Source organism: Pleurodeles waltl, chromosome 11 (assembly GCF_031143425.1).
Source record: "Pleurodeles waltl isolate 20211129_DDA chromosome 11, aPleWal1.hap1.20221129, whole genome shotgun sequence".
Taxonomy (NCBI): domain Eukaryota; kingdom Metazoa; phylum Chordata; class Amphibia; order Caudata; family Salamandridae; genus Pleurodeles; species Pleurodeles waltl.
In genome coordinates, this window is record NC_090450.1 from 28,321,798 (window position 1) to 28,343,874 (window position 22,077).

Sequence of the window (22,077 nt, forward strand, 5' to 3'; positions counted from 1 at the left end):
ATATTGGAGCCAGGGCATTTCATGCAAACAAAAACTAATCTAGAAATTTCCAAACAGAATATACCAATATACACACACGGCAAAATGCTTCCTAGCATCAGCCAGGGCACTTTTACGATTATCTGAAGGAATCAGATGTGAACTGGAATTCATTTATTTAAAAAAAAAAAAAAAAAATGAATTTCTGTGAACATAACATAATAATATTGCATGCATCCTTGCAAACTTGCTATTATTTAAAGATAGCAACACAAAAGGATGATGGACAGAGTGCTGAACAACGCAAACACTCACCCCCAGTCACAGATCTCGGTTTAATCCATCGTTCTTTTGCTCACCATGCCACCCCAGAATGGACCCAGCCATATGCAAATGAGTCTTAACCCTGTTCCTCATAGGACCAGTCCAGCCCGAACTGCCAGGCCAGGTCCTGCCTGGACTGGAAACAAGCATCCTGGGACCGGTTTCAGGGTATCACCCTTCATCAGCCAGACTAGCTTGAATCCAGTGGCACAGTGAGCAAGGGACCCATGTCTGGGCATACCCTTCCCACTTGGGGCGACAAATGCAAAAACAACAGATGATGGGCGGAATGCAGAGCAAATCAAACATTCACCCCCGGTCACAGATCTGTTGGGCATCCACCCCGTTGGAGCAGTAAAGCATACATGCATATACCGGGGTGACATGGGGCCAGCTTCTGGGATTTTTTTGCCGATGGCATTCAATCAGGAAGACCTTAAAAGAAGTAATGAAATCAGCTGGGTGCAGAACCTCCAAAAAGGTGCCTACTTCAGTCTGAATAAGAGTGAAGCAACTCTGCCTCATTACCAGCATTGGGACATGAAAGTCCTTGGCTGAAGCCTGAGTAAGGCCTGTAGGAAGTCAAAGAAAGATATTCCCACTGTGTAACCAGGGGTCCAAAATTGGTCCGACCATGCGCAATTCCAGAAAGACTGCTGGAGCAAGCACTGTAGCGGACGTCTGTTTTGGCGCCAACAGCAAAACACGTGGCAAGGACTAAGGCAGCAAAATAAAGACTGGAAATATCTAAACAGCGTCAAAAGTGGCAGCAGGGATGACAGGTGTCCTGGCTGAGACCGCTGGTGGAGTTATGGTCCAAGGTGCACCAGAGGGAGCTGTGGATAACAGACCATAGGCAGCAAAACCCCATCCTCCAGTTGCGAACAAAGTCCTACCCCTACCTACGCCATCATCCCTCCCCCCCAAAAGTCCTTGTCGAAGGCAAGAAGCAGGCCAGGAGGTGTGTGCAGGATCTGAACCATAAGATCAGACATCGTGAAGGCCCAAAAATCAAACTCGAAAGTTACACTCCCTACCAGGAGACAACAAAAATCTCTGAGTGAACAGAAGCAAACAATGCCAGATGGTGACTGTTCAGTTCATTGACCAGAAGAACCTCCTGAGCCGCTGGACCACAACTAACTAAGAGAATCATTTGTGAACACAAGTCTGTACGCAAATGTCCCTGATCAAACTTGGTTAGCAATAAACTTTAAATATTTGTGAAGGGCTTTTGAATTCCCTCTGGTGACATGCAGGATATCAACACAGGTATCAAATAGAAAATATTTCATATATTTTTATTGCAGTCTCATTTAAATGCGCAGACACATACACAAATCATGAAATAAAAATCTAAACAGACCACGCTTCTATATGGCTTTTCGTGAATCAAATTGATTGATTTATGGAAAGACACTAGTAGTCGCTCTCAAATGTGATTAGGGATAGATAATGGATATGTTTTGTGGAACTGCATTAAAAACAACTGCCAATGGCAGGAAGGATAGAGATAAATCACATAATAAAGAACAGCAGGCCCTTTTTTTTTACTACTCTGACAAAAGTGACAAATTAGGCAGTAAATTTATATTGCAAGGGAAATCCAATCCTTTCAGAAAATGGCAAATTTTTCAGTAACCTAAAATCTGGGGGGCAAATCGACAGACATTACATGAAAAAAAAGATGAATTTGGAATTGTACTGACCTCTTATCAAACGTGAAAAAAAGGTCTAGCTTTTCCATACAAACAACACAAGGATGTAATGCCTTACAAAATGACACGCACGGTCTGAAGACTTGTACAATCTGAAAGAAGAATGAACAAGCTTCCCCGGTGGACTTATCTTAAAAGGCAGACACTGGCGGTAAACACCCCAAGACCACTTATCGTTAGGTTACTGTGGGTAAGACACATGTAGTGAGAATCATTCACAGTAAAAAGTCCAAACCAGGTGATAAAACAAAACAAAAAATGCAGGCCTGTTAAATGGACAGAACCCATTTTGCAACAATTATATACTTACTTATTTTCTCCATTTTGCTTATTTTCTACTCTTCTACACACTCCCACAGGCAACCTCCGATCAGCCGATCTCGCCCTAGGCACAGTCCCCCGAATCCAACGCACCACCGCAGGTCCTTCTCCTACCTCGCCCCCAAAACCTGGAACTCCCTCCCCACCAACCTCTGCAAAATCAAAGACCTCCTGCTCTTCAGAAAGAACCTCAAGACATGGCTGTTCGATCAGTGACCCTCCCTGCCCCCCTCTTGATTCCCTCCCCACCAGCACCTCAAGACCCTCACAGGTGAGTAGCGTGCTCTACAAATTTTTTGATTGATTGATTACATTTACACAGAATATTACTAATCATCTTACAGGTTTGTGTTATTTTTATTTCAAACTACGAGTATATTTTGCAGTAATACCAAACACATCTAAGTAAAAAGAGCTGAACTAAAGTTTTTAGAAAAAGCTATTTTTCTGGTTGTCTTGGTATACGCATAACAAGTCACACCCACGCAAACGCGAGTACAAACATGAATTTTACAGAAATATGGACCTGGTAATATCAAACATTTTACTCATGCGGAGAAAGAGAGGTTTACTCTGAGGATAGAATACCAGTTGAACACCCAGACAGACACCCTTCCCAATTAAGCAGCACTGGAAACCTTCACATACGTAACAAAGAACAAGGGGCCAGATGTACAAAAGGATTTTACCCATTCTGTGTCTATGGGAAAAAGCTTTCGTACATATGGCCCAAGAATTCTTATTAACACAGTTGTGTAGAGACGCATGCACCATTAACGTCAGGGACTGAAGACAGAAAAAGAGGACGTCATCCAGTAAGGTCAGGAAGAACAACTACACGTTTAGTTCTCACTCCTGTCCGATTTCTAGGAAGTCAATGACTGGGATAGCTCTTTGAAGAGAGAAGCACCACAGCTAAACTTATTTCAGAGTGGAATCAACGCCAGTACTATGCACAGGACAAAGGGGTGATCATCTATGGTGCCTTCTGCTGGGGGCTTCACTCTTTCAATCCACTCAAGAGGGGGGTCACCTAGCAGGCTACTTGCATCGTGGTAAGTTACCTGCCAAAGGATGCTGTCCAGAAAACAATACGCATTGGCCAGGTTTGGACAACTGACCACAGCTCAATGAAAAACATCAACTCCCTGTAGTGCTCTCCATTCTTATACAAAACATGCTACAAAGTTCTCTAGCAGGATCAAAGTTAACATCCTTAACAAATCTTAACTAACCAAGCACACCCCACAACGATACGCAACATTAAAGAGGAAATCTAAGAACAGTACAAAATGGAATCCAGCTGTAAGAGTGCGCATGTATGGCTCACAATAAAGTGCTAACATACCTTTAGTTACGCCCTACTGAATAAAACATTTCTCTCAGATAAAAGGAATAGTTAAGAGCTAAAGGCATACTTTCTCAAAAGAGGGAAACGGATTGAAGCACCCGCACAAGTTAAGTATCTGGGGAGAAGTTCTAACTTCACAAAACGTATTGCTTGCGGGTGGTGGGCACCAGCACTCATGACTGCAGGCCGCGACCTCATTCTCCTCATCGGTCTCTGACCCCGGGCAAGCGCGAGGAATGCAGAAAATGAAAAATGGAAGAGAGAAAACGTAAGGATGAAAAATATTATGCAAGAGTGAGCTAGAGACAGCAGCAGGGAGGGGAAGGGACAGTGTTGAGGTGGAACAGAAAGTGTGATCCATGAGATTCGCACCTCTGGCAGTCACCGGCACCAGGGCTGCATCTCAAGAAAGTTCCAGCGCCAGATTTTCTTTAAATGCACTACTGTTCTTACTCAAACTGTTTATTTACATCATGATGAAGCGAGAGGCCACGAACGCTGTCCACAATGGGGAGGGAGGGGTATAAACAGGAATTATGAAATTGTGCGGCCGCGCCGATTTTTGCATAATTGTGTATTTTCCACATTTGTCACATAATCTAACATCTGCCGCATAATCTGCAGATTTTTAACAAGAAACACGTGTTTGTAGCTCAAACGGTTCAAAACTTGCTAAAAACGACTGGTCATCTTCTGTAGCATATTGCTATATTTAGGTGTTAAACTGCTACTAATTAAGTGCGGCTAACGCCTAGTCAGTGTTAACAAGTTTGAAAATAACAATAAAATGAGGTAATAGTATCACAAATTGTGCCGCATAATTCCAGTGGTCCTGGGCAGAAGGGCATTATTTTAAAATCGCAGGTGACATGTACATTTGGAAAGTGAGTGTAATCATCTGCTGAACTCAGACCACGGCGTTCAATCTCCATCCAGCCCCGCCCTGCCTGCTCCCAGCTCATAACAACCTCTTACTCGTGGCTGCTGTAACATTCCGTTTACAGCACGTCCTCCTGCACGTACAAAACACTGTAAACTTCTGAGGCAGCTCCTGAGACAAGGGACCGTAGCCGAGGTCAGCGGCACACATCCTGCGAGAGGAAAGTGCTGGCTGTGCATAAGGTGGTCAGTGAGTCACGAGGCCAGCACCAGAGCACACACCGTCAGCAACCCTGAGGGGCGGCGCCGGGACTCGGGCAGGGATCCCAGGCGCTGACCTCGGAGTCACGGGACCGGGGCTGTGGGGGGCTCCTGTCGGACCTAGTGTCCGAGGGCCGGCCTGTGCCGTAGCCCCACCCGCCCCCAAACCCAGGGGCTGTTTGACTTACAAAACACAGCAATAATCAGGGTTCCCTGCCCCCCTCAGGCCCCTGTGCCACTGCTCCTGCTGCACTAACGGAAGCTGTGTCCCTGGGGTCCACCAGCCCTGACAGTGCACACGCACCCCCTCTCTCGGTGCATCGGTGAAGGCTTCTTCAGCAGCACGAGTTTAGGAGGTGCATTCACCCCCCCATGCTGCCTCACTGGCACTGGAGAGTCTGACCCCTGTGGCAGGACTTCCTAGTGTCCTGGAACCTGGGGCCTGCGCTTTGCACGGTCACCGCACTCACAGGGTCATGCTACTGAGTGTCACTGGTGCTCAGTGCTGGGGGCCCCTACACGCTGAAGGTGGGTGAGAGCAGGGGTCCCCCTGTGTGAGCTCTCGCAGTCTCACTGGCACCGTAACCGGAGCGCCCCAGATCCATTTATGTGCACTGTGAGAGCTCTGCAAGTGTCTCAACACTGAGAGCAGGCGCACTATGGAACTGAGGACAGAGCGCTCAGTAATGAGATACAAGTGCACACAGGTGCAGTACGCCTCATTACTAAAACATCAGTGCACAACAGAGGTCAGGACAGAGGTGCTTTGTGTGACTTTTGAGGTGTCTTAGGGCCTGATTATGGGTTCGGCGGACGGGGTGCCCCATCGGGGAGGTTGTCGCCATACTGGCTACCTCCCCCCCGGGCCCATTACAACTTTCCCACAGAGCTGACGGATGGAAACCAAGGTTTCTGCCAGTCAACCCGGCAGGAAAGTGGTGGCAGTATTGCTGCCAGGTCAATCAGGAGACAATGCTGCCGCCCGCAGGGTGCACCAGCACCTTCACAATGAGCACTGCGAGGGCCTGGGTAGTGGGACCCTGTACTGCTCATGACATGTGCATGGGCAGTGCAGGGGCCCCTCTGTGGCCCCCTGCACCTGTTCACCGCCAGTATTTTCATGGCAGTGATACAGTCATGAAAAGGCTGGAGGAGAACCAGGTTGTCATTAGCAGGGCCTGATTGCAACCTGCACCTGGCATCAATCCGTCAGGATCACCGATCCCGGAGGAGATGGCAGTTCTCTGGCAATCTGACCACCAGGGTCGTAATACTGCGGTTGGACCACCACAGCAACGGCGGTCCTGACTGTCATCGCGAGTCTGGCGGTCTAATGAGTGCTACACTCGTAATCAGGCCGTTAGTCTTGGGACAGCAGTGTACATGACACTTCCACAGGTGTATCATGACCCCCTCCCCCCCGGGACTGCCGGGCTCTGCAGCTCCATGCATGCTGCGCACAGCCCCACAGACTACGCCCCTAAACACTAGGCATGCAGGGCCCCGCTCTTTACACTGCATGTGCACTTCTGCACACACACGATGGGACACAGGTTGAAAGGCCTGGGGCTTGCAGCTCAACAGCCCTAAAAGGAGGTCTGAGAGCCCTCCAGCACGAGAGCTCCCGTGTGGCAAGCCTAGCATGCGGAGGAAGGGAGAGTGATGACAAGACGCAGGAGGGGAAAGTAAAAACTGAAAGAGGCGCAGGATGGTCAGTAAGATTAGGGGGTGCGAGTTTAAGATTTTCCAACAATCACACTGGTTACAATACATTACATAAGAAGCAATGGGGGTGGGGGTGCTTTAAAGAGCAGTAGGAAGGAGGAGAGGTTGGGGGGCTTGAGGAGCAGTAGGAAGGAAGAGGAGAGAGGATTGTGAGGGGTACTTATAACACAATATTTTGTAAAATAATTTTTAGAGCTTTAAAAACAGTGTGGGTGTGTCTGCACGTGCATATAAAAATCCCAAGTGAAATCCGAAAACATCTCACCAAACCCGACTTAACGCACTTGTAACCAATTATCTACTACAGACTACATTTATTAGGGGGTGTGACATCCCAAACTACGCCCCTGAAAACCGGCACCATGAGCAACATCCATTTGCAAACTAAATAGGTGTCCCCTTTTGGGCCTATTGGCTTTATCTATGTTGCTTGCCGAAGTTGTGAAGCATTGACCAATTTTTTTTTTTTTTAAAGGGAAAATTATTAAACTGCTGATGTTGAGGCACATGAATGGTGAAACGTGTTCCATTCGCGTCTCCTTCAAATTGAAACAAGTGCCATTTCTTTTTTTTTTTCTTTTATTTTTCTAAATTTAACGTTCCAGACGGATCGATGGATTGAAAAAAAATAATGTAATTTTAGAAGCGTCAAAGCGCCTAGCGGGCCCCCAGTAATTTGTTGCTGTGCCTTCCAAAAAATGAATTACAAAAACAGGACTGGATGGAGGGGCATCGGAGGAACAATGAAGAGTGGACGCGGAGTCACGCTCCCAAAAGGGGACCCCATAATCAGAGGAAGTGGCCACAATTACGACTGTTGGAACTAAACACTAACCAATCGGAGTCAATCTGCCAGGAACCCAAATTTAACACCAGTCCACCTACCTCAGTGACACAGAGGCTCTCTGCCTGATCCTTCCATGTGCAGGGACAACCAAGCATATATGGCGGAGACTGCAGGTGTTTCCACCCACCAGGACCTTGGTAATTGGTCTACAAAGGAACCATCCCCTGCATCTCCCTCACCTTTAAGCCTCTAAAGGCCTTTGACTCTCTCAGGAGCTCTGGATGAGAAGCCACAGGTTGGCTCCAAGGAGGAGGAGTCTGTCCAAGTATGGCGCAAGACACTGCACATCTGCAATGCAGATGTTCATGTCCAGCCAGAGTTGCCATTTTTTAATAACGATCCAACACTGACAATATCCCAAAGTACATAACCTTATGAACAACTAAAGATAAAGAACAAAAAGAAACAATCAAACTAAACAAAATGGAATGAAAGAGTAAAACTGAGAAAATACAGTGTTAAACTGGACACCCGATTGCACATATTCTGCACTTGTGATCGAGAAAAGATCTCCAACGCTGGAAACCGCTGTGTGAGAGACAATGTCACTGTTAAAGTGGTGTTGTGGTTCAACACTGCTGTCCAATGTTCACAAACACGAGCTGGCCAAGAATACTTCACTACAGAATGGCAGACTGCAACCTTCTCACCAAAACCGGATTACTCTGTTGTGAGATTGCAGGCCCTTCCCAGGTGTGCTCCCCCTGAACCCCGCAAGCCGATGGGAACAAAAGAACCTCATTGGCCAACTACTGAGTAACCTAACAGCAGCTTAAACCTAAAACGACGCGGCTCTTGGCTCACTCGAGAAAATGAGCATCTGCCTGCGTTGCGTGCGCTCGCGCATGCGTATCGCAGCGAGACACTTTAGTTACTAGAAAAGGGCTCGGAGCCCTGTCGACGTCACGTCAGTGTCCTTCATTGGTTCATGGGCTTGCCTAGTAAAATCTGCTTGCTTTCATCAGTCAAAGGCACGCATAGGTCATGCCTTTTCTGGTGGCTAGCCCTCCTCGAGCGCAGCGACCAAGTACAGAAAACATGTGGGGCTCGCTGTTTTCTGTCTGATTGTGGACTACTTTTTTCTATATTTTCCACGCGATTTCGCCTGGCAGAAGTCGAGCACTTTACACATTTAATTTCACTTTTTTGGGTTACCTACATAAAAGCACTTTTGCCGATAGGTGAAAAGTCGGGTTAGGAGTTTACAACGCTATCAGCTCTAACATGAGCAAACGCGAGACCCGTTGCATTGCAAATGCTTGTTATAATTATTGTTAGCAGGGCTCCTAAAATCGGGATAGACTGCGACACTGAGGACCTACCTACTCAGGACCTGCAGGTCCACTCACCGGTGAAAGGGAAGTCTTGATGATGCTTGGGGGGGGGGGGGGAGGGAACCCCAGTGTGATCCCTTTTAGACCTGACCACGGCGCACACCGGGACCCCTGAGGCTTTCTCACTTGGAGTAGGGCATTGGAGAGCTGGGATTGGAAAGGGCAGGTTTGTTCTGCCACCACTTAGCTGACCCACACTGGGAGATGTAGGATCTCGAGAAGGCGCTCCTCTGGTCTCCGGTAAGACGAGAAGCTTTCTAGACACCATGAGGGACACATTCGCTTAGTTCAGTTCAAAACATAATTTTACTAAGACAATATTGTCCATAAAACCACATCAGAAATAATTACATCAACTTAAAGCCCTACAGGCAACTTTTTAGAGCAATAAAAGTGCAACGTCTAAAAATCTGAAATAGATTAAAATATTCACTGCTGTCTGGTACCTTAAAATTACATAAAATTAGAAACAAAGGCTTTAAAACTTCCACACAACTATAAAACACATTCATCAAAATCAGTAGTACACGTATATTTTATGCAGCCACGCAAAATATATAATTAGTACTAACATACTATTGCAAATCAATCTTTAGCTGTAAAACTCAAGCGAAATCTGGCCCCGCAAACAATGGGTGCATCCTTGGTGGAACTTTAACATCTCCCTTCTTAAGTGGGGGTCACAGTCTAGCAACATCAGGATAAAGACTTTTTAGATGGGTGTTCGGCGGGTACAGCTTCTTCAATGGCACCACGTTTTAGAAGCATCCAGCGGTGGCAATGCCATAGCAATGCCCAAGCAGAAGCAGGAGCCTGGGAGAGGGACCCGGTGGAGTGGGGGAGGGATCTGGTGGAGTGGGGGAGGGAGACAGGTAAGGGGGAGGGGGATAGAGAGATAGAGGAGGGCAGCTGGTGAATGAGACACCGAGCCACAGCAGTGCTGAGGGTCAAACACTGAGTAAGAGGAGAGGGGGTGACAAATGTTAGTTGAGCAAAGGGATGAAAGCGAGCATACCCTATGCTCAGAAACAGCAGCAAGGAGAACTTGCACTCCCAGGGAGTTTTACATCGTTAAATGAGAAGTACAAGTAAAACAAAAAAAAAACATTTCAACAGTGGAAGACAAAAACTCAGCAAGGGAAAGCCAAAATTCAGAGGTAGGACAAACGCAAGACTGGGGGATAAAGATGACCAGGAAAGAACAGGCCTTTCAGATAGACAAGTAAACCACCCAAACATGCACCGGGGCTGACCCTAAAAACCACTGAAGCAGCCTGCTCAGAAGCAGCACAGAGTGGGTGGGGCGAGCAGGGAGAAGGCACCGAGGGCAGAACAGGACCGGTGGCTGTAATCAGACCGCACAAGCCAGAAGGGAAGGCATCAGGGCAGGTACCAGGGACCTTCCGGGTAAGAAGAATTGAAGTTAAGTCTAAGTCAAACATTCATTCATTCAATCACTCATTCGTTCAAGCCTAAGCCAGAGCGGGACATGCAGGGAACTGACATGTCCATATTGTTTCAATATTCATTTTTCCGTATACTATTTTGGACAAATGTAGCTTTTTCGTGGCAACTTCTAGTATCAGTGGCCAGACAGTTATTCATAAAAGAAACTTATATTTCAGAGAGAACGTTGGCTGTCTGAACCAGGTAGCGAACTATGCACTAGGATGATGACAGCATGTGGAAAACCTGAAATATTCGATTTGGACTATTACTGACGCTAAAAACGAAAGACAGCTTAAAGATCAGATTTCAGGATTTTAAAAAAGGATACCACAAAACGAATATTTTGAAACGGGTGTCATCTATCGAACACAATCACATTTGTTCAGAAGTTTTGAAGGATGGAAAGCTGAACAGGAAGTCACAAACACCTCCCTGTAGAGGCATTCCACATGATGATACCTTATACCAAGACATCTCTTCTGGCACCAATCTCTGCCACGAGAGCCACCCCCTGTGCATTGAAACCACTCACGTTTTCCACCTATCCATAGGACTTGGAGACTGACCACCCACCCATGCCTTGTATCCAAGAAAAGCAAATAATTCCAGCATTGTCTGTATAGCTTTCAACTCTGGCACACAGCTCCATACTACAGAAGGCTGCAGCAGGTGACGTCAGAAAAGGAGCATGCATTTTTATTTTAAAAATATACACTGTCGCCATGCAAGAGAGGAGTTCTGTTTCTAGTTTATAATTAACATTAGAGCATTATAGATAGTTATGGGTAGCAGGAACAGTGTACCCAAGAGTTAAGTTTGCCCTGAAAAAGGTATTTTTCTTATTTTAACAGGTGATGAGTTCACAACCAGAATTGCACTCGAACTCTGGTCTGTGCTATCAATACGGTATAAGAACTTAATTCCACACCGACAAGTTTATTCTCGCATGTCACCCCTGGCTTAAACATGGCATTAAATACGCATTTAGGGCATGCACGTAAATTGAAAAATGCGGCACCACTATTTGACCCCCACTATGCTGTGAAATCCACATAAAATTGCGTCCCTGCCTTTTTCTGCAGCGCAATACATGGTCCAAATAAACCGCCACGCAGCCCACCGGGCAGTACCCCGACCCTCCCAGCTGAAACCTCTGAATCACCCGAAAATCCGGACTAGGGCACAAAGCGCCTCAATTCTCACAGGACAGGACCGGGCGCTTTAGCAGCAATGAAGGGAACAGCAAGATACCAGTACAACTGGGCCTAGTGGGAGGGCGGTGGGAACTCTGCAGGGGTGGTCGCAAGACCCTTTTCTCTGTATAAGGGACCACATGTGTACACTTAAGGTCAGGGCTACTTAACAGCGCCAAAATCATTTAATGAGCTATACTCAATGACAACCTTAGAAAGGGATTAAAATGATCTCTGGTGGGGTGGGGGGGGACGGGGGGACTTTCCAGCACATTAGAGTTACTATGTCTTCTTATAATGGAAGGTACACCAGCCACTCCAGAAACAGGGGTGGACCTGCCATTTTAAATCAAATGGCGCTCTGCCTCTTATGCACCAGTGACATAGTTAACTGACAACTAAGGAGGATAAAGGCAAACGCATCTCTGCCGCAGTGATTTCTGCCACCGGGGGATTTCCTTCCAAGGAGGCTCAGCTGCACGATAATTGAAACTTCGCCATTTTTAAGAGGTTTCTCCCTTACTGTGAGCCTGTAAATTAAACTGCGAATTTGTGGCAGCCCTCACATCTCCCATAGTTATCGCTAAGGAGCCTGGGAATTTCCAGTTTTTTAAAAAAAACTCTCGCTACTGCAGTTCTATCCATTTTCTAGATTCCTCCACAAGCTCCGAACTAGGTGGTAGTCCGGTTTGTTGCCTAAACTGTTTTATAGGTAGGTTGCTTTGTCATGGTTGAAATTGTTTGCTTTGCAGTAGTATAAAGCATTCGGATGTAACTGGTCTAATCCACCTTCACAAAATCTACAAAAATAAAAAAAAAAAGACTTTCCTCACACCTGAGAGCTCATTTCTAGGCGGTAATACTATCTTGCATAGACTCACTTAAATTATAAGTAGACCTTAACTTTACAACTCAAGACAGGACTAAAAAAAAACAACACCAACACACACGGGGATTGCGGGCACAATAACACAGAATAAGGTCAGATCTTCTCTTCATGTAGGAACTTTGAGACTGTCGGGTAAGTACTGTAACATGGCCTGAATTCACAAATTTAAAATCAACAAGGTGCATTTTGAAAAAGGTGACTTTTACCACCCCATATTCAAACCCCAAAAATTGCAACGCTGGAGGTAGTCAAGAGATGTGCACCCGCCACTGAAATCTTTACATCCTGCAGGTCCCGCTTTTCAATCTTGGTACTCAATCCGTACGCGCCCTGTCCAAGGTAAGAGACACCGAGCAATCATGCATGGGCTAAAACAAACAGCTCTTATTTACAATGTTTTCAAACCACTGTGGCAAAGGCCACAAGGATACTTCGCTATGGAATATGGTATGCACACTGGGGTGAAAAGAACTGTACTAAAATAACATACCAACATCTTGTGGACTTGTGGGACCGAGGCATTTAAGTCAAGACAAGGTCAAAGTAGATTTCTTTTTTTTACCATCTTGTTTATTCTCACTTACACATAAAAAGGAGAAATACATAATAATATTTTGAGCTGAAACCAATGACAGAATGGAAGAACAGATCCTATGGGTGACTAAGTATTGCGATGGGGCACTGGGACAACATACAGAACAAAAAGCAAGAGCAAGAATTTTAACTCAACCAGCGATGTATGAGAATACAGCGGCAAACCAAATACTACTGGAAAGCTATGGATGACCAATATCACGATCAGTTTGGGAGCTTGTGGACATCCCGGGATTTCTTCTAAAAACATTAAAGCTAATGCTGAAACTACTGCTGATGTTCTTTAGGTTGTTGGCTACATCATTAAGTATATGGGCCGTGGAGAGTTGTGGAGGGGATAGGACGAAACACACTTAAAGAAGAGTAATGCTTGAATGGCATGTAGTTCCAGGAGATAACGGACTTACATATCACAAATTTCCAATGAAAATAAAAGTGCCCAACAGAAATTTCAAAGCAATAGAGATTCTTATTAGCTAATGATTTTACACAAACATAATATCACAATTCAGTATACAAACAATTTGTGCTCATTTATTTAAAAAAAATTCAAAGTAATCAAAAATGGGAAATGATTTATCGTAAGGCAATAATTATTACTGGGCAACACGATTTAGCTCTCCTTTAAACTCTGCGATCAAAGTCACTTTAGGCGTAAAAGCAGCATTTTACAAAGATAATGACTTTGATCGTGATTTTTTTTTTTTAAACTGAACAAGCCTACTGATATATCTGAATGATATTGGTCTTCAGATATATACGTTGCAAGTGACTCAATTTCGAAATTCAGGGAAGATTCCCCTGAGGCGATGAGCAGGTGGTTGCGTGTTTTGTTCAGTGGTCAACAATATCTTTGTTCGTTTTGCTCCACATATTGTTTGTGCCAATGATGACCCTGTACATTGTAAGGATCGAAACACCTTTGACACATCAATGCAAATTATGGAAGAAACACTGACTGCGATGGGTTCCATCTTGTGTGGACTACTTAATTGAATTTAAGACCCAGTGCTATTGTTTTTGTTCACACTGTAAACTGTCTTTATGTGTTTATTTAGTGTAATATTTTGATTACAAATTGTATACTGTATTGTGATATTATGTTTGTGTAAACTCATTATCTAACAAGAATCTCAACTGCATTCAAATTTCTGTGGGGCACGGTCTTATTTTCATTGACATTGTGTGGTATAGAGGTACATTGTCTCCTGAAACCGCTGTGGCTTCTAGTGGTTTAACTGGCCCTGTTTCTGGGTCAGTAGGGCTGCCCCTGTTGTGGCTGCCCCTGTTGTAGCATGTAGGTCTGACGTAAACATACCCTTCGATTGAATGTTCTGTTAAAACTATGCCTTCCATTGCACAATCTACACAACACATTACCTTTTAACAAGAAATGTCACCACAACTCATTGCAGAGGCAAGCAATGTTATTATAATCTATCAAAGGGGAAAGAACATCGAAATGCTCAGAATATTGTCAAATAGCATAGGTCAGATTACATCCCATAACTGTGAAAGACCGGCTTCATTTAAAGATCAAACTCATCGGTGGGATGTTGTGGACTCACTTTCGGAGTAAAGAACGTGGCGGTTACCTTGTAACCTGTACTTCATAAAATGGCAAATTACAAAAAATAAACAAAATAGAATAGAATAAAAAGGGGCAAGAAGATACTTTCCACTCATTTTGTTTGCTCAGCAAGTCAGGATGGCAACAAACTTGTTATTTAATAAAAGTTGCAGATTGCGATGTATGTGTGCAAGGCAGAATAAAATGGCCCAAAAACAATTAAAGAACAGTCTGGTTATTGCTTTCTGTACTAAAGACAGACCACGGTATACGCTGTTAACTGCATTATCTATACAAAACCTCTCTTTTCATGTGTAAGACGGACTTGAAACCCCAGAAAACGATTTAGGCGGGTTGCTTGCCAATCCTGGACAGCGCTGCTGGCTCAGACAGCCCCTGAGGCCAGACCACGGACACAGCCTTCCTCCACTTCCTCTCCGTTTGATTCTGGTCATACAATAATGTATGATCGCCGAGAAGGCGTTTCGCCCAGTGCCAAGTATGCAAGATTCACTTCCTAATACCGATAAAACTGGTCTTTCTGCTCTGGCACTTGACTTCGGAGCAATTAGTGCCAAGGCTATTGCCTTAAAAGTTCCTCTGCCCTGCTTACTGTGTGGTAAACAATTGGATCACTCCACGGAAAAAAAGTTTTACACGTTGTGGCTCTGGAAATACCTGCGCTTCTGGCTGGCCTTCACCTCTGTGCTCCAAAAGAAATATAAGATAATAAAGCACACTACAGTGGAGTCATTTTTAATTTACTTTATGGTTGCTGTAGGGACCTTAAAAGAGAAAACAGATGAATACAACTTCTGCAGTGTGGGCCTGGTATATCGAGTGGTCGCGGCCAGAACACTGGGGACCAAACTTTCAACCGGTAAGTGTGCACAGGTCTCCTATACATAGCTCCATATGCACCTTGATGATATATTACTTTCAAGGCTCACACATATGGAATTATAAATAGTACCGCTTTACCCCCCTCTGTGCAATTACCTCCTCAATGTTTTGGTTTTCACAATTTTAGTTATGACATTGAGACAACTCGATAGTGATTCTGTTATATTCCAGACAACATTTGTTGTCAAGTCTAACACGATTTCTAACGGTTTAATTCCCATTGCAGCTACCTTTGCTCTTCAGTAATAAATGCATACTTTACTACACAAGTTTCATCTGATTTATTCACTTAGTAAACAATTGTCATTATTAAATGACTGTGTGTGTTACAAGAACACACTAGAGGACTTTAACAACTCGCACACAATCCACACTGATGAAATCTGTACACACCTGCTCCGCGGAGATTTTATGGAGACATGGATTTCGTTGTCACCTACGGTATCACATTTGTCATACGAGATAGGATGTGGACACCTTACCCACTACTTATCATGGCATGGTTTATCACTAGTGTCCACCCCACAACAAGGTAGGTGGATACCTCCTGGGTGGACTCAACCGTGCTCAAGAGTTTGCTCATTGGACAGAAACGGGGATCTGGATCAGTTAAAAATACCCAGGGTGTACCGAAAAAGATTTCTCTTTATTTTGTTGGTACCCATGATATGGCTAAAACAATTGACCTTGGATGTCTACTGAAAGTAATGTTTCAAGCATCCATATACTTTTCTCTACATGTTTCAGCCTCGAAATACCCACAGGCGTCATTAGCCTTCATCAAGGTTCTAGGATATCTAACACATCTGCGTTCACATACAACATATATGTGCGGACAACAAGCTTTTCAACCTTGGGCTTAAACCAGTTAACGTCCACCTGTGACACAAATGAAAAACAACCCTAATTTCAGCCCAAGCATGAAAGACCAATTAATAAATTAAACATTACTGATTAGCGTAATTCAACAACCTCAAGTGACAACAGCAAATCCACATGTGTATTCGACCCAGGACATACTAACTGAACAAAGCACTGCAGGAAGGCTTTGTGTATCGCATGCACATCACTCACCCAATTTGTTAATCAACTTTCCCAATTTCAGGGTTTAGATAAACATCCCTGGGCAAAGGAGGGGAAAGCACTTACTTGTGGACAAACACTTGTAAATGCATAGATAAGCATATTTATATGCGACACATGTTCGTTTATTTTACATTAACCATCCTTGTTAATCTGCCATTTTATGAAACTACAACCTCCCAGGAATCGTACCCATAAACCAGTTTACTCACCTCAAGGAAACTTTGATCAGGGTCTTCATTGTATCACAAGGAGACTTTGGCAATGCAGCCCATACCAGACAGTGAGAATTACATATCATGACCGTGAAATAAAGGAGCCCGCCCCCCGGGTGAGGCACTGCTAATTAATCAGGTGGTCATGGAGAGTTGAACACTTTACATTTCGGGCACTCTGCAAACTATCTTAACTTTGAGACTAGCTTCACTGCTACACACCAGGCAGCAGCATGGGTCTCTGCAACCTTATCTTTTCATCATCACTGGGTAAGGAACGTGTGCTTCGGAGGACGAAAGCTTAATACTCATTGGTCAGCGTTAATGAATGCTCTCCGGCCCTTGCTATGTCAATATTTCCTCCTCCCACAAAGTATGTCCTTCCATTTGCACAGTGGCCTGGAAGATCTTTTCAAAAAGAATACTCTGGCTGAAACTACAAGTGGTAAGCGTCATTTTTTAACCCCATATATCCTAACACCGTCATTTTATAGAAGCTGATGAAAACTTTTTGGCATATCTCCTCAAGACAAACATATTTGCACAATAATCCCAGTATGAATGATGAATACTTCGAACCGGGGATAGTCTGTGGAGCTTGCGACGGTAGCAACTTTTCCTAGAAAATAACACGCCTCTTGTGATTTTTTTTCACTCTAAGCCCCCTTTGTGACCCAAAAGTGCTAACAAGGGAAGAAAATTCCCAAATCATAACTAAACGAGCCCAAAAAACATGGGAACAAAAATATTTTTGCATATCGTCAGCTCTTCGACAATGCCAAAATGTTTGCAGCTGTAATCAAGCCATCCTCCCAATTTCTAAACTATGCTTTGAACACCCAGCTTTGGGCTAATGTTTCCTCAGTGGAGGCAGTTTGTATTCAGGTTCTTATGATTTTACCATCTCCTAATACTAGACTACCAGCATCCGGGCCCTAACAAATTCCCAAACAGCAAGAACTTCACAGGCCAACATCAAAACAGAGTTATAGATATGAAAAGTGCTACTTTCTGTAAATATGGATGGAAATGTATCCTGACCAAAAGTGGTTAATACAGATAGTATTTGCCGTCCTGCATTCACACTCCCAACTCGTTATATGGGCATAACAGCTTACAGCACCATATATCCTCCAGACAACCTTGTTTAAGAGCAGCACAGCAAAGTACTCACAACTGTAGAAAAGACAAGTAGACTTGACAACAGCCGACCAAACACACACACTAAAAACTAAATAAACCCATATAGTAAATGACATAATGATCAGAATCTTAAACCAAGAATGGAAAAGTCTGTCCCCTTACCACGCTGTATGTGAACTTCACTGGTACGGCTGATTAGCACAAAGGTAGTTGCTTTGTAACTAGTAAATAAGTAGCCAGGTCTTCTGGAGCTGGTAGTTAACCTTTTGTGAGCAGTAAAACCTACTCTTTGGCTTACATGCAAGTTCTTCTTCACCCAATTAGACACGGGGCACGAAGGACACTGAACATTGGCTCTACTTCACCAACTCTTAGCAAGGCAGATTTCCAACTGAGAATGTGCAAATGAAGGCGGCAGAGGGTAGAGTATTAAAGTGAGTGAATCATTCATAAGACCCCCCCACCCCATGATCTAGTAGACAATAACAGCAAGTCCAATTAACCTGCCCATTTCACCTGCTACACCACCAGATGGTCTAGTTCAAAATTTCTATTCTATGCCTAGATATATGCCAGGCTTTCAGGAGGGCAACCGGAAATACATTTACAAACAATGAATCTAAATGGAACTCATTTACATAGAGACAGCTCTGATAATATAGCTTGGACCGTGCCCTCTTGTTGCACACCCCTGCTTTCATATTGTCCAGAGCTATATTATTATTTATACCTCCCTGGTATTTGGGCACTGTTCCTTAACCTGCCCCGCATGGATCCTGCTAAAATGGCAGCTGACCTGGTCCACTGCTGGAAGATGCTCTGTGGCAGTGGTTTTCAAACTTTTCCATGCCGAGACCTCCCAGTGGGGGGAAAAAATAACTGGGCCCTCCTCAGAAACTTTCACAATCATTAAGTTGACAATGTGTAAATATGTCCAGACTTGTTTAAACATTGCAGTTAAGTTCTGTTAACTTTTTAAAAGTGTAATAAATGTTTTTTTCTGCTTAAAGCAAAGCACGTATCTGCATAACGCTTCATTTGGGCACAACCTGCCCCCCACCGGTCACTTGAGGCCCCCTTAGCGGGGCCGGCCCCACAGTTTGAAGACCGCTGCTCTATGTAGAGTCCTTCCCTGGGACTTTAAAGTTTGATCTTACATACTGCAGCCCTATCCAGATGATAATTCCTTATATCTCTCTTCAAAAGGTTTCCGATAAAGAACTCCCAGCTCTTGGTGCTGATGATCAATCATCATTTTCTGGAGATGCGAGATCAAGGATACTCTTAACGGTCGAGTTAAAGAAAAAAAGTGGGGCGCCGCACTATCCAATACTTGCAAATTGTATTGCCACTGTCACCAAATGACAGCTTGCAGGTGCGGCGGGTGAAGACGGTGAGAGGGACTGTCTCAGCACTGTGCGGTGCACAAACGGAGATTAGTATATTATATAATAATGATGGCGTGTGCATAAGGAACTATGGGTGCACACCCTGAAACATTATTAAAGTATCGCACGACTGTTTGTAAGCACCTTGTATTGTTATTACAGTGAGGCTACACTGCACACCCTCTATTATCAGGTGTGAACAGATACGTGCACGACCTTTATTATGTGTGACGGTGGCATATGTGCACCTGAAAAATAATAGTTCAAAAGGTGTAATAGAAATGCACCGAGGGTCTTTTCCGGGCTGAGGAGGTAAATCGTGGTGCTGGCTCTTGCAACACACAGGGAACTTGCTTGGAGTAAACAACAGCACGTCACCTCTCTGGAGGAACCTATCAGTGGTTTTGGGGTGCGGGGTCCTCAGTCCATAGCACAGAGGTCCCATGTGACTGCACTGAGGACCACTCCCGGCCCCATCGCAGCGCACCCAGGAGGCACCGCCTCAGCCTCCGCTCTCCTCACCTGCTGTCACCCTCGGGCTGCGGCTCCTGCAGGCGGCCGCTGCACACCTCCATGACCCCGGCCGCCCGCCTCCGTCACTCCCATCCACAGCCGCTGCCTCGCTCGCCCCGCCTCCTACGCGCCCCGCCCCCACTTCCGGCTTCCGGGAGAGGACGAACTACGACTCCCAGCGTCCCTTGGGCCTACAGCTCCCGGTGGGCACCGCGAGTACCGCGTGAGAGCTTTTCTTGCCCCGCCCACGCTATTTAAAGGTCCTGGGCGTGCCAGTGCTGTGATACAGTGTACTCTAGCGTTCGCGGTGTTTCCGTGCAGACCCCAAAACAACAAATAATCTTTTACAATAGGACAACCAACAAATAAAACAGGGAGTCGAGAGCCCGTGCACGCGCCAAGCCTTGACAGTGTTTGGCCTGTGTAAACCATGCAACACCGATCTTTTTTAGAATAAGATAAGGGTTTATCAAAATTCAAACAAGCACTTGCAAAGGCAATAGGTCTGGTGTTTTTCGGGACATCTTGTTTTGTTTTCTCATGGCTTTTGCAAAACTTTATGGTTTACAATGTTGATGGGCATCTATCAATCTTAAAAAAAAAAAAAATCATTGACTAAATCAAATCAAATCGAATCATTAACATTTATAAAGCGCGCTACTCACCCGTGCGGGTCTCAAGGCGCTAGGGGGAAGGGGGGGTCACTGCTGCTCAAAAAGCCAGGTTTTGAGGAGTCTCCGGAATGCGGGGTGGTCCTGGGTGGTCCTGAGGCTGGTGGGGAGGTTGTTCCAGGTCTTGGCTGCCAGGAAGGAGAAGGATCTCCCACCCGCCGTGGAGCGGCTGATGCGAGGGACGGCAGCGAGCGCGAGGCCAGAGGAACGGAGGAGACGGGTGGGGATGTAGAAGCTGAGGCAACGGTTGAGGTATTCCGGTCCCTTGTTGTGGAGGGCTTTGTGTGCGTGGGTGAGAAGTCGGAAGGTGATCCTTTTGCTGACTGGGAGCCAATGCAGGTGTCTCAGGTGTGCGGAGATGTGGCTGTTGCGGGGTACGTCGAGAATGAGGCGGGCCGAGGCGTTTTGAATACGTTGCAGGCGTTTTTGGAGTTTAGCGGTGGTCCCAGCATTGAGGGTGTTGCCGTAGTCCAGGCGGCTCGTGACGAGGGCGTGGGTCACGGTTTTTCTAGTGTCGGCGGGGATCCAGCGGAAGATCTTGCGGAGCATGCGGAGGGTGAGGAAGCAGGCAGAGGACACGGCGTTGACTTGACTGACTAAAGACAAAAAGGTGATGTAAAAAACGTGATGTAAAAAAGTGCACGTCACCATAGTATTCCCTGGCACTGAAGGGAACTACTTTGTGTGTATATGTGTTCCAACTGAAAGGGGCGGCATGCGGTAACTCCAGGGATGGTTCCTCCGCTATGGCACAAGAATATCCCCCCCCGCCAGCAGCAGCAGCTGCAAACCTTTAACAACAAAACAATAATAAACTATTATTGTTTAGTTGTTAAAGGGGTGGGGCCATGGGGATGACTGGTACAGTTGTGAGTGCACTATGCACTCCCCTCAGTGCGCATGTGTGTTTGGCCAACCATCTTGAGCCGGCCAAACACACATGCGCACTGTGCTGCCGGGCTGGAGAGAGCCGGCACAGGCTCCTAGTCTGCCTGGGAGCACCTGTGGGTGTCTGTAGATAGGTGAGGCACCACATTTCACAGATCAAGATAATGGAACTATTTGAGTGAAAGCCTCTAGGAGCAACTTAATAAAATATAAACTGATAAACCACACAAAATGTATTGGGAAAATGTCTAACCGAATGGGAAGAGATTCTCTTCCCCGACAAAACATACTTAGACATGGTATATCCGCCTAGCAACACTACAAAACACTGAGCCATGGCTATGAGTCTCCATTTGAGCATGATGCCTCCTTCAACAAAATGCACAACCTAGGGGTTCACTTTTACTCACATCTACACTAAGGGCCAGATGTAGCAAACAGTTTGCGAGTCGCAAATGGCGAAAATCGCCGTTTGCGAGTCGCAAACGTGTGTTTGCTATGCAGAAATGCATTTTGCGAGTCGGAACCGACTCGCAAATAGGAAGGGGTGTTCCCTTCCTATTTGCGACTCGCAGTGGTATGCAATTCCATCGCAGTTATGGATGGTAACCCACTCGCAAACTGGAAGGGGTCCCCGTGGGACCCCTTCCCCTTTGTGAGTGGACCCAAAAATATTTTTTCAGAGCAGGCAGTGGTCCAAGGGACCACTACCTGCCCTGAAAAAATCCGAAACTAAAGGTTTCGGTTTTTTTTTCTAAGTGCAGCTCGTTTTCCTTTAAGGAAAACGGGCTACACTTGGAAAAAAAAAACCTGCTTTATTTAAAAGCAGTCACGGACAT

General features: G+C 45.4%; 1 protein-coding gene across 4 annotated transcripts in view; it reads right to left on the minus strand.

Annotated features, from left to right (window-relative positions):
- The window catches only part of RUBCN (rubicon autophagy regulator), a 186,231-nt gene extending 166,435 nt beyond the window's left edge, over nt 1–19,796 (minus strand). For all 4 annotated transcript variants that reach the window (XM_069212892.1, XM_069212890.1, XM_069212891.1 and 1 more), the window contains exon 1: nt 19,689–19,796. In XM_069212892.1, coding sequence (XP_069068993.1) covers nt 19,689–19,741 — 53 coding nt within the window. In that variant the 5' untranslated portion in view covers nt 19,742–19,796. The remainder of the gene's footprint in view (nt 1–19,688) is intronic.
- Between the last annotated feature and the right edge of the window lie 2,281 nt (nt 19,797–22,077).